Source organism: Thamnophis elegans, chromosome 14 (assembly GCF_009769535.1).
Source record: "Thamnophis elegans isolate rThaEle1 chromosome 14, rThaEle1.pri, whole genome shotgun sequence".
Classification (NCBI taxonomy): domain Eukaryota; kingdom Metazoa; phylum Chordata; class Lepidosauria; order Squamata; family Colubridae; genus Thamnophis; species Thamnophis elegans.
In genome coordinates this window covers 7,653,466-7,668,876 of record NC_045554.1, presented here as the reverse complement: position 1 = coordinate 7,668,876, position 15,411 = coordinate 7,653,466, and the positions used below count along the sequence as shown (strand labels likewise).

At 46.4% G+C, this 15,411-nt stretch overlaps 1 protein-coding gene across 1 annotated transcript in view; it reads right to left on the bottom strand.

Moving 5' to 3' along the window:
- Positions 1 to 15,411, bottom strand: part of LOC116517838 (transmembrane channel-like protein 7) — a 32,193-nt gene continuing 16,782 nt past the window's right edge. Inside the window, 7 exon segments of the mRNA XM_032231011.1 lie at positions 1 to 199; positions 1,484 to 1,562; positions 3,832 to 3,987; positions 4,983 to 5,113; positions 6,564 to 6,747; positions 10,686 to 10,780; positions 12,646 to 12,760. Coding sequence (XP_032086902.1) covers positions 74 to 199; positions 1,484 to 1,562; positions 3,832 to 3,987; positions 4,983 to 5,113; positions 6,564 to 6,747; positions 10,686 to 10,780; positions 12,646 to 12,760 — 886 coding nt within the window. The 3' untranslated portion in view covers positions 1 to 73.

Here is a 15,411-nt window from a genome sequence, read left to right as displayed (position 1 = left end):
GCGCCGCAGAAAATCCTCCGTCTACAGCAAGCTGAACGTGTCCGTCCCAGTTTGCGATGGCGGGAGAGTCCAGTTATCTGCTGAAGCCAGCCCCTCCTTGCTTGGACTTCATGTTCCCTTCAAGGGGATTGAAAAAGTCCCCGCGAAGCATCTGGGCTTTAGTCAACTGCTGGATGAGGAAGAGTTTGTCCCGACTCTCCTGCGGAGACACCAGACGGAGAGAAACCAAGTGAGCTCCGATTCGAACATGTCCTCGATAACAATGGTTTATCGGATAAACTGCCATTGGCCCGAACTGCATGCCAAACCAGCAATTCTAGCTAACAACCCAATGGACAATGTATAAGCCCAAATGAAATGCAGGTGGGTCCTCAACTCAACAGTTCATTCAGTGGTGGGTTTCAAAAAATTTTCGAACCTACTCTGTGGGTGTGGCCTCCTTTGTGGGAGTGGCTTGCCATCCATGTGACCTGGTGGGAGTGGCTTGCCGCCATGTGTTTTTTCTTTCTTTCTCTCTCTCTCTCTCTCTCTCTCTCTCTCTCTCTCTCTCTTCTTTTGTCTGTCCCTTTTTCCTTTTTTCTTTCATCTCTCACTTTTTCTTTTTTCTTTCTTTCTTTCTTTCTCTCTCTCTCTTTCCTTCCTTTTGTCTGTGCCTTTTTCCTTTTTTCTTTCATCTCTCACTTTTTTCTTTTTTTTTCCTTTTTTTTTTCTTTCCTTCCTTCCTCTCTCTCTTTCCTTTTGTCTCTGTCCCTTTTTCTTTTTTTTTTCTTTCTCTCTCTCTTTTTCTTTCTTTTTTCTTTTTTTTTTTCTTTCTTTCTTCCTTTCTTTCTTCTCTCTCTCTCTTTCTCTTTCCTTCCTTTCTGTCCCTTTTTCTTTTTTCCTTTTTTCTCATCTCTCTCACTTTTTTTCTTTCTTTTTTTTTTCATCTCTCTCTCACTTTTTTCTTTTTTTCTTTCTTTCCTTTCTTTCTCTCTCTCCTCTCTTTTTTGTCTCTGTCCCTTTTTCCTTTTTTTTCTTTCATCCTCTCTCACTTTTTCTTTCTTTTTTATTTATTTATTTATTATTTCTTCCTTTCTTTCTTTCTCTTTCTGTGTGTGTGTGTGTGTGTCAGTGGTGGGTTTCAAAAAATTTGGAACCTCTTCTGTAGGTGTGGCTGCTTTCCGGGTCCACTGGTGGAACCTCTTCTAACCGGTTCGGTAGATTTGACTAAGTGGTTCTACCGAACTGGTGCGAACTGGTAGAAACCCACCTCTGAGTTCATTTAGTGACTGTTTAAAATTACAACAGGCATTCTGAGCGCCTTCGGCGTCGGGTCATGCTGGCCACATGACCACAGAAACGTTTTTGGACAGCGCTGGCTCTTCGGCTTTGAAACGGAGCTGAGCATCGCTCCCGAAGAGTCGGAACGACTAGCACATATGCGCTAGGGGAACCTTCCCCTTTACCTAACAGCATTAAGAAATGCCATTAGATTAAAACTTACCATAGCTAATTGTTCCCTCAGTTGATTAATCACTCTTTTATGCGCTCCAGCCAAGGCGATGAAACAAAACACAACGAAGCTATAAAAACAAAGTGAAAAAAACATAATGAGGGATAACGAATTCGGTATGGACTGAGTTTGTAAAAAAAAACACCGCCTTTTGAATTCAGAGCAAATATAAGACTAACAGGTATCACAAGGCACGGAGAATATGTGTGTCAACCCTGAAGTGAACCTGGCGGAAGCGATTTTGGTTGCCGCACAGCGGTGGGAGGGAGGAAATAGTTAGATAGGGTTTTGTAGCCAAAACCACCCATTTTTCCTGTGGGAACCAAGGACATGCTCACAGGTGGCTGGCCAGAGGAGGAGCAAGTAACCCAGCAACTGGCCAGCACCTGGATGGGACAGCGTGACCAGTGCCTTGGGGAGAAGGGGATCACTTTTACTTTTTAATTAGGTGAAAGCTGTGGGAAATCTCAGAGTCGGCTTCCGCCACTTGTGTGCCAGTATGATGTATCCGATAAACTATTCTTTGAGTAACTTAAGAGTTTCTTTTCTACGAGTGCATTACTTGCAATGCTGCCGATGTGATTACGTGGTCACCAGCAGCTCACACCATTTGACAGAACCATATTAATCAAATCAAGGGTTCCTGGGTTCTGTAGCAAGGCACAATGACCCTGCATACATCATGAGGTCGGGAACATGTAATGATATCGTAACATCTAATAGGAGGATGGAGGCTTGAGTGGTTGGAAATGCTGGCAGGAGGTTACGAAGCCCGTGTTAGAGACCTGAGAACTGCCATGGGTGGGGTTAAGCTCTCGTCCTTCACTCCAGCTCCTTCCAGGAACACGAAAGGAGGCCTCAACTGGGCATCCCTTGGGGCAATAGTGATATCACCAGCTAATCCTTTCAACCTGTAAGCGCCTGGGTGCTTCTGACACGATACGGTAACACCAAATGAAAATATGGAAGCCAGGTCACTGTCATCCTTAGGTCCTCTCTTGCAAATAGTCAGAATAAGGATTCTTAAAGTTGAACAGCCCCACCCAACTACTGGACATGGAAATTTGGAATGTCCCTGGGACGATCCCCAAACAGTTATGCCTTCAAACATGTGCAAATCAGTCAATCATCTTGACTGCTACCAGCAGCAACCTTCATCCTAAACCAAGAGTCTCCAAACTTGGCAATTTTTAAAACTTAAGGACTTCAATTCTCAGAATTTCTCAGGAAGTGCTGGCCAAGGAATTGAAGTCCACAAGTCTTCAAGTTCTTTCAGTACCATGTTCAGAACCAGGAACACGAGACAACATCTAACCACCCTCCAGACCTTCCGCACAGCCCTTAGAATCTGGCTATCCCGTCAGGCCTGGGGCTAAAGATTGTAACCCGCCCGAATGGTATGAATGTTGTTTTTAATCATGTACTGTCTTATATGTAAAAGTCTGTCCCCCCCTTCCTTTTGATTGTGAGCCGCCCTGAATCCCCCCAGGGAAAAGGGCGGCATACAAATAAACAATCTAAATCTAAATCTAACACCCACTTTTAGTCTTTTTTCCAGATGTTGTTTTAACAAACATACAGTCAACATGGTTAATGTGTGGATTCTACATTAAACTATCTGCTTTGCTTAACTTACCACAATTGCAGATAGTTTCTTAAACTATCTGCCTTTTCAATTTCAATTTTCAATTTAATAAAATTGTATGCCGCCCACTCCCTTGGGACTCTGGGCGGCTTACAGGCAAGATAAAAAACATTTAAAAATTAAAACAAAAGATACAATTATTAAAATTACACACCATCCATTCTGTCTAAGTGGGGCTGGATATTGATCAACAGCCCTAGGCCTGCCGGAACAGCCAGGTCTTGGTGGCTTTACGGAAGGCCGGGAGAGTGGTAAGGGTCCGGATTTCTACGGGTAGATCGTTCCATAGGGCCGGCGCAGCTACAGAGAAGGCCCTCCCCCAGGGCATTGTCCGGTCGACAGCACCCGGAGGAGACCCAACCTGTGTGATCTTGTTGGTCGTTGGGAGGTAAGTGGCAGGAGGCGGTCTCTCAGGTAGCCAGGTCCTAAACCATGTAGGGCTTTAAAAGTAACGACTAGCACCTTGAAGCACGTTCGGAGACCAATGGGGAGCCTGCAGCTCGTGGAGGATGGGTGTAACATGGGTGTATCTAGGCACACCTAGAATCGCTCGCGTGGCTGCATTCTGCACCAACTGCAGTCCTTTCCTTAAGGATAAATCTATAAAAATGCTACGCCCCGTTGAAATCCACGCGACAGCTTGCCAAAGCTGCTCGTGCGAATGACACCCCTGGGTCGGTTGACAAAAGCTCACCAGGTAACCATGAAGAAAGGCACAGCAAACGTTTCGGAAGACATGCCGTTCAGGATTCTTTGCATCGTGAGAGGGAATTTCTGGATGGTGTGTCCAATGACATCCCACGAATGATTGAAATTCACAAAAGGCCCACAGGCTTTAGAGGAAGGGATGCTGTTTGGGAAGGGACAGATGAGACAAGGCCAAATAGGATCAAGCATATTGTTACATCCTAAACTTTTATTTATTTATGCATCCAGTTATTCATATCCAGCTTTTGTTTTTGTTTTATAAATAACTCAAGGTGGCAAGCACTCTGCAAGCCCCCTAAAGGCTATCGATTCCATTTTTGGGGAGGGAAAGGGGGCCCATTTTCACAAAAAAAACGGGCCATTTTTGGGAGGCTTGCAGAGTGCAAAAACTTTTTTTTAAATTTGCCTCTTCAAAACCTTGGTGTGTCTTATACTCCGTGCTTATACTCCGGTGCGTCTTATACTCCGAAAAATATGGTATCTCAAGGAAGGTGTTAGCAATATAATTCTAGCGGTTGGGTTGGCAATATATAGATCATGTAACAATGCTATAGCTGTTTCTTTAAAGCATACTGTATAATGTGATTGGTTGCTGTTTCCTCAATCGGCCATAAGAGGAGCCAGAATGACTGTTAGCTCTCTGTTTGTTAGATGCTGGGCTGATCTGATCTGAGTGTTTTGGAAGCTGACTGTTAGAAAGTGCCATGAGCTATTGTAAGTTTTGCAACTGCTAGCAAACTTTGAGTACCGGACTGTTTGTATGATTATGGACTATGTTATTTGGATTATCCCTTAACTGAAAGACGTTGATGAACTGTCTTATCCGTGTCTTATCCATGATGGACTCTGATACCTCTATTTCCATGAAAGTAAAAGCCTATTTATACTGCAGTGTCTCTGTATGCTGGTTTGTGTGTTCTCCAACACAACTCTCACAACGCTTCGCTGAATGTACTCGCTCTCCCAACGGGGAGCTTACCTAACAGAAGGCTACACGGTTCCTCTACTTGTCTATGGGGACGTGTTTCTTGGCTACACCGCCAAGAGCAAGGAACTGGACTGCAATACGTGGGGGAGATGACACAAAGGAACGTCAAGGAACACCTGGGAAGCATCCCCAACAGGAAAGGAACTGACCGTGTCATGCTGAGCCCCAAAGGGATGAACGCCAAAACGAGGCCGATCAGAAGTACCACCAAGAAGAAAAAGTTGGAACTGGAAGCTCTGAAGGGCCGGGCTGAAGGTTTACAGGTGTGCATCAGGCTCAACTGGAATGTGAAAAGAAAATTAAGATCTAATCCTTAAAACACTCAAGAGAGAGAGAAAAAAAACACGGATGGATTTTTTTTTACATTACGGAAAGGCAACTTGTAGGGAGTCCTCAATTTATGACCTCAATCGGGCCCTAAATTTCCATGGCTAAGCAGGACAGCTGTTAAGGGAATCTTGCCCCAAGTTACGATCCTTTCTGCCACCGTTCTTGAGCTAATAACACAGTTGTGAAGTGGATCTGGCTTCCCCGTGGACTTTGCTGGCCAGAATGTCGCAAAAGATGATCATGTTCTGACCGAGGCTTCCCGAGAGCATGAAGCAAATTCCTGGTCCTGACAAAAAACCCCTTTTATTCATTGACTGTGAATTCTGCTCATTCACATCCAGCAAAGTCTTTCAAGGCAGGATTTACGGTCACAGACCTTATCTGGCATGGAGAGCTGCCAGGCCGATCTCTGCAGAACTTGGCAAGGAGTCTTGGAGTGTCATGAACCAATTAAGCGAACTAATTGTCTCCTGCAAACTCCACTCCCCTTTCGCTCTTTTATTTCCTCTGGGAGGGGCCATTCATCGTCCACCGGTGGCCTTATTCCCAAGTCGACCCCTGTTCTTTAGCTCTTCCCTTCATCTGGCAACTCTGCACATGCGCACACTGGGAACATGCTCCAGTTGTTCATCTGCCTCACTGATGTCTGACTCTGAAGGCAGCTGATAACTGTCAGATGGCCCTGGCCCCCTCTCTGCCTCCGACACAGAGCCCTCATCAGAGCCTTCCCCAGGACTGGCCCAGGTTCCTCCCCAACCTCCTCACTGTCCGACTCTGCTGCCAGCTCCACTGGCTGCTGGCAGGCCACAACAGATCAACTGACCCCAGGATATGGCAATTGTCATAGATATGAGCCAGTTGTCCAAACGTCTGAATTTTGTTTGTGACTGTGGAATCCTACAATGGTCATAAGGATGAAAAAGGCTCATTTTTCAGTGCCGATGGAACTTCGTTCACTAAATAAACTGTTGTATGTCAAGGGCTACCTGTAGTTCCTTAAATATTCCAACAGGACCCAGGTTGGAACAAGGGCAGACTGGCAACTGGCAGTCGACTGGCAACTACCCGGAGGAGCCTTCTCGGTGGCTGCTCCGACCCTCTGGAATGACCTCCCCGTGGAGATTCGTACCCTCACCACCCTCCAGACCTTCCGCGTAGCCCTTAAAACCTGGCTGTCCCGACAGGCCTGGGGCTAAAGACTTCAACCCCACCCGAATAGTATGACTGTTGCAATTTTTAACGATGTATTGTCTTCATGTATGTAACGTGTTTTGTTCTTCCCTCCCCCTGAATTGTGAGCCGCCCTGAGTCCCCTCAGGGAAAAGGGCGGCATACAAATAAAGTAAATCCAAATCCAAATCCTAGCTGATTTAAAGCACAAAAAAAGACCATCCAGTTACCTTTTTAACATAAAAGACAATGAAATATTTTACGGCTGCAATTGCTGGGAGGAGGGGACAGTAGAAGGTTCCGATCCAGCAGATCGTCTGTCCATAAACTATTTCCAACACGTTGTCCGGGATGGCAAACTCCTGCAACCCAACCCACTGGAAGGCCTTGATGGGACAATGGGTCACAAACAGCCTAAGAGGAGAAATATGATTTCACTTTTGACTCTGATGCTCAGCACGTGTCTCCATAAAAACCCAAAACCTATGCTGTTATAAGTTATCCCCGGAACACCTTAATACGCAGACAAGCTAGGGATGGTGTGTGTGTATGTCCGTCCGTCCGTCCATCCGTCCACAGCATCATTAATGCAACCAGATGTTGGGGGAAACCTGATTTACCAGAGAAATGTTCTGAGCTAGGCTTCCCCAAAAAACACAAGGCAGATTCCTGGTCCCGACAAAACCCCTTTTATTAAACGAATATGAATTCCTCTCCTTCACATTCAGCAAAGGCCTGGCAAACAGTCTTTCAAAGGTGTATTTATGAACACAGACTTTATCTATCTTGGAAAGCTGCCATGTCAATATTTTCCAAATGAGGCGCTGTGCAAGGAAAGACTTGGGCACAGAGTCTCTGAGATTCACGGACAGATCTTCACACTCCTGGAATGAATCTAATGAACGAATTGTTTCCTGCAAAAGCCCACTCCACTTTCGCTCCTCTTTTCTTTCCTCTGGGAGGGGCCATTCACCGTCCACCTGTGGCCTTACTCCCAAGTCGATGCACATGCACACACTGGGAACAGGCTCCAGCTGTTCTTCTGCTCCACTGATCTCCGACTCCGAAGGCAGCTGATAACTGGCATACGGCCCTGGCCCCCTCTCTGCCTCCAAAACAGAGCCCTCCTCAGAGCCTTCCCCAGACTCCAGGACTGGCCCATGCTGCTCCCCAACCTCCTCACTGTTCGGCTCTGCTGCCAGTTTCACTGGCCACTGGCAGGCCACAACAAGAAAGCTGACTTAATGTGAAATTCCAAAAGGACCTCTCGCAAATGGCAGAAATGGCATTACAATGGCAAAGATGGACCAACCTGGAAGTCAACATGAGTTTTGCCATTTCACACAACGCATTTCTCACAAAGGCAGTTTCTTTCTTCCATATTCATGGCCAACATTAGAAATTACGTTTGGTCTGGACATTTTCCCCCTATAAATAAATACCCGGGCAATGCCGGGTTATCGGCTAGTCTAATCTAAACCTGAAGTTGGGATAAAAATAAGATTGTGACCGGTGCAAGTAAAAGTAAAAACTTCTCATGAGTTTTATTTATTTCTTCAGGTTTTAATTTGTCTTTGTTAAAGGTCTAGGCTGCCCAGCTCACTATTTAGCGGCCCTCCGATTTGGAACTTGGCTAAAAGTGAAAAGTTATAAATAGGTGTAACTTATTGAGTTGAGTTCCCCAGGCTTATAGTTCTGGGGGATTTCAATTTGCCATCGCTCGGTGAACGCTCTGATGGGGCGCAGGAGTTCATGGCTTCCATGACAGCCATGGGCTTGACCCAAGTAATTCGGGGCCCAACCCATGCAGCGGGTCACATGCTCGACCTCGTATTCCTCTCGGAGCAGTGGATGTGTGATCTTGGTCTGAGGGGTAATGAGATCATACCCCTGTCGTGGTCAGACCACTGCCTACTGAGGCTTGACTTCCGGAGGCCAAACCCCCACCGTAGGGAGGAGGAACCGACCAGGTGGTTCCGCCCCAGGCGACTTATGACCCGTTGAGGTTCCAGACGGAGCTTGGGGTTATTCCTGATACTCTCGCCCACAGTTCGGCGGAGACTCTGGCTGCCACCTGGTATTTGGCGGCGTCGGAGTCTCTAGATCGGATTGCGCCACTACGGCCCCTCGGGTCAGTGGATCCCGGAGACCTCCTTGGTTCACCAAGGAGCTCCGGGAGAAGAAACGCCGGAGGAGATGCCTAGAGCACCTGTGGAGGTCCGATAAGTCCGAGGCGAACCGAGCACTTCTGACTACCTGCACAAGGACTACGTCCGGGCATTAAGAGCTGCCAAAAGATCACACATCTCTGCCTTGGTAGCGTCGCCGAGTCACGCCCAGCCGCCCTGTTTAGGATAACCCGCTCCCTCCTTAATAGGAGGGATGCGGGAGACCCCTTGCAGGGTAGGGCTGAGGACTATGCTCAGTTCTTGGCGGACAAGTAGCTCGGTTTCGGTCGGACTTGGACTCCACCGCAGTAGATCCAGCCGAGACACAGGAGGATTACTTGGCAAATCATCTCTGGGTGAGTTCCAGGATGTTGCCTCTGGGGATGTGGACAAGGCCATTCGAGCTGTAAGTGCCTCCACCTGCATTCTGGACCCGTGTCCCTCCGGCTGGTTGCCAACAGCAGGGAGGTGACACATGGCGGATCCAGGCGGTCGTGACCGCCTCCCTTCGGGAGGGGCACTTCCCCGCCGTACTCAAAACGGCGGTGGTGAGACCCCTCCTGAAGAAACCATCCTTGGATCCAGCCATTTTAAACAACTTTCGTCCTGTCTCCAACCTCCCCTTTATTGGGAAGGTTGTGGAGAAGGTGGTGGCCTTCCAGCTTCAACGGGCCTTGGAGGAAGCTAGTTATCTTGACCCCTTCCAGTCCGGCTTCAGACCTGGTTACAGCACAGAAACCGCTTTGGTCGCATTGACCGATTGATCTCTGGAGGGCCAGAGATGGAGGCTATGCGTCCATCCTGGTTTCTCCTTGACCTCTCAGCGGCTTTTCGATACCATCGACCATGGTATCCTTCTGCGACGACTGCGGGAGGTGGGGGTGGGAGGCACTGTTTTGCAGTGGTTCTCCTCCTACCCTCTCGGACAGGTCGCAGTTGGTGTTGGTCGGGGGGCAGAGATCGTCCCTGAGGCCCCTAACATGCGGGGTGCGCAGGGTTCGGTCTTATCCCCCCTACTATTTAAACATATACATGAAACCGCTGGGCGAGATCATTCGGAGGCACGGGATAAAATACCACCAATATGCGGACGATACGCAACTGTATCTGTCCGCCCCGTGCCAACTCAATGAAGCGGTGGACGTGATGAACCAGGGTCTTGAGGCCGTTAAGAACTGGATGAGCGCTAACAAACTGGTACTCAACCCGGACAAGACCGAGTGGCTGTTGTGTTTCCCTCCCAACAATTTGGCTAATGTTCCAACACTTAGGCTGGGGGGTCAAATTTTATACCCCTCAGATAGGGTCCGCAACTTAGGAGTCCTCCTGGATCCACAGCTGACTTTTGACCACCAGTTGTCAGCTGTGACCAGGGGGGCATTTGCCCAGGTTCGCCTGGTCCGCCAGTTGCGGCCCTACCTAAACCGGGAGGCTCTCGCAACAGTCACTCGAGCCCTTGTGATCTCTAGGCTGGAATACTGCAATGGGCTCTACATGGGGTTGCCCTTGAAGTGCATCCGGCGACTGCAGTTAGTCCAGAATGCAGCCGTGCGAGTGATAGTGGGCGCACCGTGGTTCGCCCACGTTACACCCATCCTCCGCGAGCTGCACTGGCTACCTGTCGGTCTCCGGGTGCGCTTCAGGGTACTGATGACCACCTTTAAAGCACTCCATGGTAGTGGATCTGGGTACTTGAGAGACCGCCTTCTGCCGATTACCTCCCTTCGACCAATTAGATCGCACAGACTGGGCCTCCTCCGAATCCCATCCGCCAGTCAATGTCGACTGGTGACTACACGGAGGAGAGCCTTTTCTGTTGCAGCTCCGACCCTGTGGAACGATCTCCCCGTCGAGATCCGCACCCTCACCACCATCCAGACCTTTCGCGCAGCCCTCAAGACCTGGCTCTCCCAACAGGCCTGGGGATAGGTTCCCAATTTACCCGCCCGAGTGTTGACTGTTGAATGAAAGTTGTGTTTTATTATTTTTCTTTTGCTCACATTTTGTTTGTCCTTTGATATTGCACCCCCTTCCCTGTGATTGTAAGCCGCCCTGAGTCCCTCAGGGAAAAGGGCGGCATATAAATCCCAATAAAACTCAAACTCAAAACTCAAAAACTCAAACTTTCTGATCCTCTGTCCCAAAACAAGCCACTTTGACCCCTCCTGGGAATGTCATACTCACTTCCTAGGAAAGTCAACGAAGACGATAACAGCACAGATGATGAAGTCAAAAATCATCAGTTTATACATTTCCTGCCCAACTCTGGATTCCCAACACTGTAAAAAGAGACAAGAAGATTCCCAGATTAAAAACAGCGACTGTGGAAAAAAACGCCAAGCAGTTTAAATCAAAGTTAGGAACAGTTATCGGCGTCTTTGTGAAATATAGGTAGTCCTCAACTTACGTCCACAATTGAACTCAAAATTTCTGTGGCTGTGAGAAATGTATTAACTGAGTTTTGCTCCATTTTCCCGACGTTTTCTTGCCGCGTTTGTTAAGGGAATCATTTCAGTTCTTATATTGGTTGTTAAGTGAATCTGATTTCCCTATAGAGTTTGCTTTTTCAGAAGGTTGCAAAAGGGGATCCTTTGACCTGTGGCAGGGGGCATAGCAACCGTCGGAAATGTGAGTCAGTTCTGACTATGTAAACTGATTAGAGAGGGCTCTAAAGCACTGTAAAGACATATTAAGTCTAAGTGTTATTGCTTTTCCTTTTTACTCTCCTTCCTTCCTTCCTTCCCTTCCCTTCCCTTCCCTCCTTCCATGGTGCGTAGTGTTTAGAATGCAGCATTACAGGCTAATTCTGCCAACTGCCAGCAGTTCGAATCTCACCAGGCTCAAGGCTGACTCAGCCTTCCTTCCTTCCCTTCCCTTCCCTTCCCTCCCTACCTTCCATGGTGCATAGTGTTTAGAATGCAGTATTACAGGCTAATTCTGCCAAATGCCAGCAGTTCGAATCTCACCAGGATCAAGGTTGACTTAATTTCCATTCTTCCGAGGTGAGTAAAATGAGGACCCAGATTGTTGGGGAGAAATATGTTGACTCTGTAAACCTTAGAGAGGGCTATAAAGCACTGTGAAGCGGTATATAATATAAGTGCTATTGCTATTGCTTTTCCTTTTCTCTCTCCTTCCTTCCTTCCTCCCTTCCCTTCCCTGCCCTCCTTCCATGGTGCATAGTGTTTAGAATGCAGTATTACAGGCTAATTCTGCCAACTGCCAGCAGTTCGAATCTCACCAGGCTCAAGGTTGACTCAGCCAGCCTGCTATTCTTCCAAGGTGAGTAAAATGAGGACCCAGATTGTTGGGGAGAAATATGTTGACTCTGTAAACCTTAGAGAGGGCTGTAAAGCACTGTGAAGCGGTATATAAGTCTAAGGGCTCTTGCTACCTGTTGTGGCCCAGCAGGAGCCGTTGGAGCTGCCACCAGACTCCGACAGCGAGGGGCCCTATGAGTTGGCTCTGGAGGATGTGGAGGACCCTGGACAGGGTTCCGACTCCGAGCAGGGCGCAGAGAGGCTGGTTGGCCACCAGGAGGCGCCTGAGCCTTGGACCAGTGGGGAGGAGACAAGGGAGTGTGATCCGGACATCATGTATTGGAGCAGTGGGGCGGAGACAAGGGAGTTGTTCCTGGATGCCCGGCACCGAAGAGCTAATAGGCGTTAAGGCAGTTGCGCAGTTACAGGAGATAATTGCACTCAGCTGGTGGTAATTAGGCTCCTCTCAAGACTATAAAAGGAATGATTGTGCACACGCCCTTTTGCAGGAGTCAACGTATTCACTAAAGTTGGAGAATTTTTCGTGGCTAGCTTGGCAAGCTGGATTGCTGCCAAGGTTAGTCTCTGCTGGATTGCTGCCACCGTCTTGTCTGTGCTGGATTGCTGCCAAGGCCTGGACTGTGCTGGCTTGTTGCCAAGGTCCTGTCTGTGTCAATAAATCCTTGCAATATCTTTGTCTCGGCGTGCTTTGGTGTAGGATGAGGGGGGTCAGAACAGCTACCTCTATTTATTTCAAACAAAGCATTTCAGTGAGGATGCTGAACCTCTTTCACCGCTGAATGGAGAGCCAACACAGAGAGAAAATGTTAATTTATGCACCTAATTCGATGACTCCCGTACACTTCATAAATAAATTGACTTACTGGATAAAGGTGGTAGTTGTATCCACACGTTTTGCATTTGTCAGCACAGGATGTGATTCGAGTCCATAGCGAAAACAAAAGGACAGCAATGTTGGCCAGTCGCACGAAGACACACCTTCAAAACATAACAGAGGTACCTTTATAGCAAGTCTAAACAAGAATTTATGAATAAAATTTATAGGTCTTTTCCCTAAGTCCTGGTTTACAATTTATATCCAAGTTATTTTTACTAATTAAAGTTATCCTTGCATTATTATTATTATCGTAGTTAATTGTATGTTATGATTTTGATATGATTTTGTTTCAGAATATGTTACAAAGGTGTAATGTCATTGGAGGTTTATTGAAATTGCGAATGAATGCCAGTAGGTGGTTGTGTCTTTAAATACAAACGATTTCAGATAAAACCACGTTTAAATAATTGTCATTAAATGAGAACTGTGGTACAGTGATAGTAAAATACATTTAAAAAATTGATTTAAAATGTACAATTCAATGTGAATGAAGCATATGCAATGATTGTGGAAGAAACGCACGAAATGTATTTGTAACCAATCGACACGCTTTCTACAAGATGTAACGAAGGATGATTCCTTTTTTTTGTGTTTTTGTTTAATTAAAATAAAACTTTTCAAAAAAAAAATAATGGAGGTACGTGAAGAAGTGAGCCAGTATCCTAGACGTTTTTGCAATAGAGGATTAAAGAACAATTGTGGGCATCTAGGAAATTGGTCGCTGGGTTTAATCACACTGTTAGCTGTTTGTTCTCTGTTTATATACAGTGAGTTGCCCGGTCAGTGGTGGTGGGAGAGTTCTTTGAATATAAACAGACTATATAAACAAAAACAAAAACCTTGCTACCTTCGATCACTGATGACGTTAGCTAGTATGGTAAGGAAAAGTCTGCAAGAAAGCAATGAAGCTCAGAGAGCATCAAGGACCCCACAGTTGCTCTCCTTCTCCTCCACCTCGCAAACCCCACTCCCTTCTAGTAGTGATGACGTTACCTATTATGGTAATGAAACCCCTGCAAGGAATTTATTTGCTGTCCATCTGGCTCCTTTTGGGATGCTTCCATTTAAAGCAGTGTTTCTCAACCTTGGCAACTTGGAAGATGTCCGGACTTCAACTCCCAGAATGCCCCCAGCCAGCATTCGCTGGCTGGGGGCATTCTGGGAGTTGAAGTCCTGACATCTTCCAAGTTGCCAAGGTTGAGAAACACTGCTTTAAACTGTCTTTAACAGGCAATTAGAGTCATATATCATACTAAAACATGCTGTGGTTTCCTTGCTAGGTTTAGCGTGTTGTATGAATCCAAACAATGAAGTGAGAGCTCTTTTGTGCTTTCTGAGGAAATGCCTGTTTTCTTGCAGACGTTCATCAAACACCTCGATAACATCACCACTGCTAGTGATGACTAACACTGATGACATTACTGGTATGGTAATGAAACATCTGCAGGAAAACTACCAAATCAGGGAGTATCAAGGACCCCGTAGTTTCCTTCTCCTCCTCTTCCTCCCCATCCCGCAAACTCCCTTCCCTTCCAGCACTGATGACATTACCTGGTATGGTAATGAAAGGTCTGCAAGAAAACCACGAAGCTTTTGGTACAGACAGAAAACAGGCTGACCGAAGTGTTGTCTAGATTTTTGTTGGAATACAAGCTAGAGGAGGAGCATGTCAAAGAAACTATGGTCGCCTGGGAAAAATTTCGGTTACAATGTGGAATTGGCTAAGTGGGAACTATGGATATTCAATCGGAAACTAACAATGGCTACGGCGTATAAAAAAAATCTTTAGAAGATGTTCTACAGATGGCATCTCCCTCCAGCACGGCTCTCCAAAATGTTTAAAAATCTGGCCCCAAATTGTTGGAAGTGTAAAAAAACACCAGGCACTTTTTATCATATGTGGTGGACGTGCAATGAGGCAAAAAATTATTGGAAGATGATTCAATCGTGGTTAGAACAAATGGTGGGAGACCAAATCTTGTTTAAACCGGAAATTTTTCTCCTAGGTATAATACCGGAGGGGTTTAAGAAAGATACACTTTATTTAATTATTCATGTACTAACTGCGGCGCGCACAACTTATGCACAATATTGGAAAAAAGAAAATACACCATCAGAGCTAGATATAATCAGAAAAGTGTTGGCCTGTGAGGAGTGAGATTGGCTCACTCTTGAACTTAAAAATAAAGGGGAATCGGAATATTTTGAAGTCTGGAATAGATTTTACGACTGGTATAAGACAAGGTGACAAACTGTATATATTGTGATTGGACAGAAGGATAGACAATGTATTAAGTAGGCTAATTGTCAATGGTTGTGACTAGCTGTATATAATGTGAATGTATAGTCACTTCAGAGCCGAGGTGGCGCAGTGGTTAAATGCAGCACTGCAGGCTACTTCAGCTGACTGCAGTTCTGCAGTTCGGCTGTTCAAATCTCACCGGCTCAGGGTTGACTCAGCCTTCCATCCTTCCGAGGTGGGTAAAATGAGGACCCAGATTGTTGTTGGGGGCAATATGCTGACTCTGTAAACCGCTTAGAGAGGGCTGAAAGCCCTATAAAGCGGTATATAAGTCTAACTGCTATTGCTATTGCTATTACTTCGACTTCGCGGTACTGCCTTGTTTTAAATGTAAAAATAATAAAAATATATGGAAAAAAAAAAGAAAACCACCAAGCTAGAGAACACCAAGGACCCCCCCCCCCATTTCAACCCTGGCTACAAATATTCTTTTCTATTGTGACCACATGA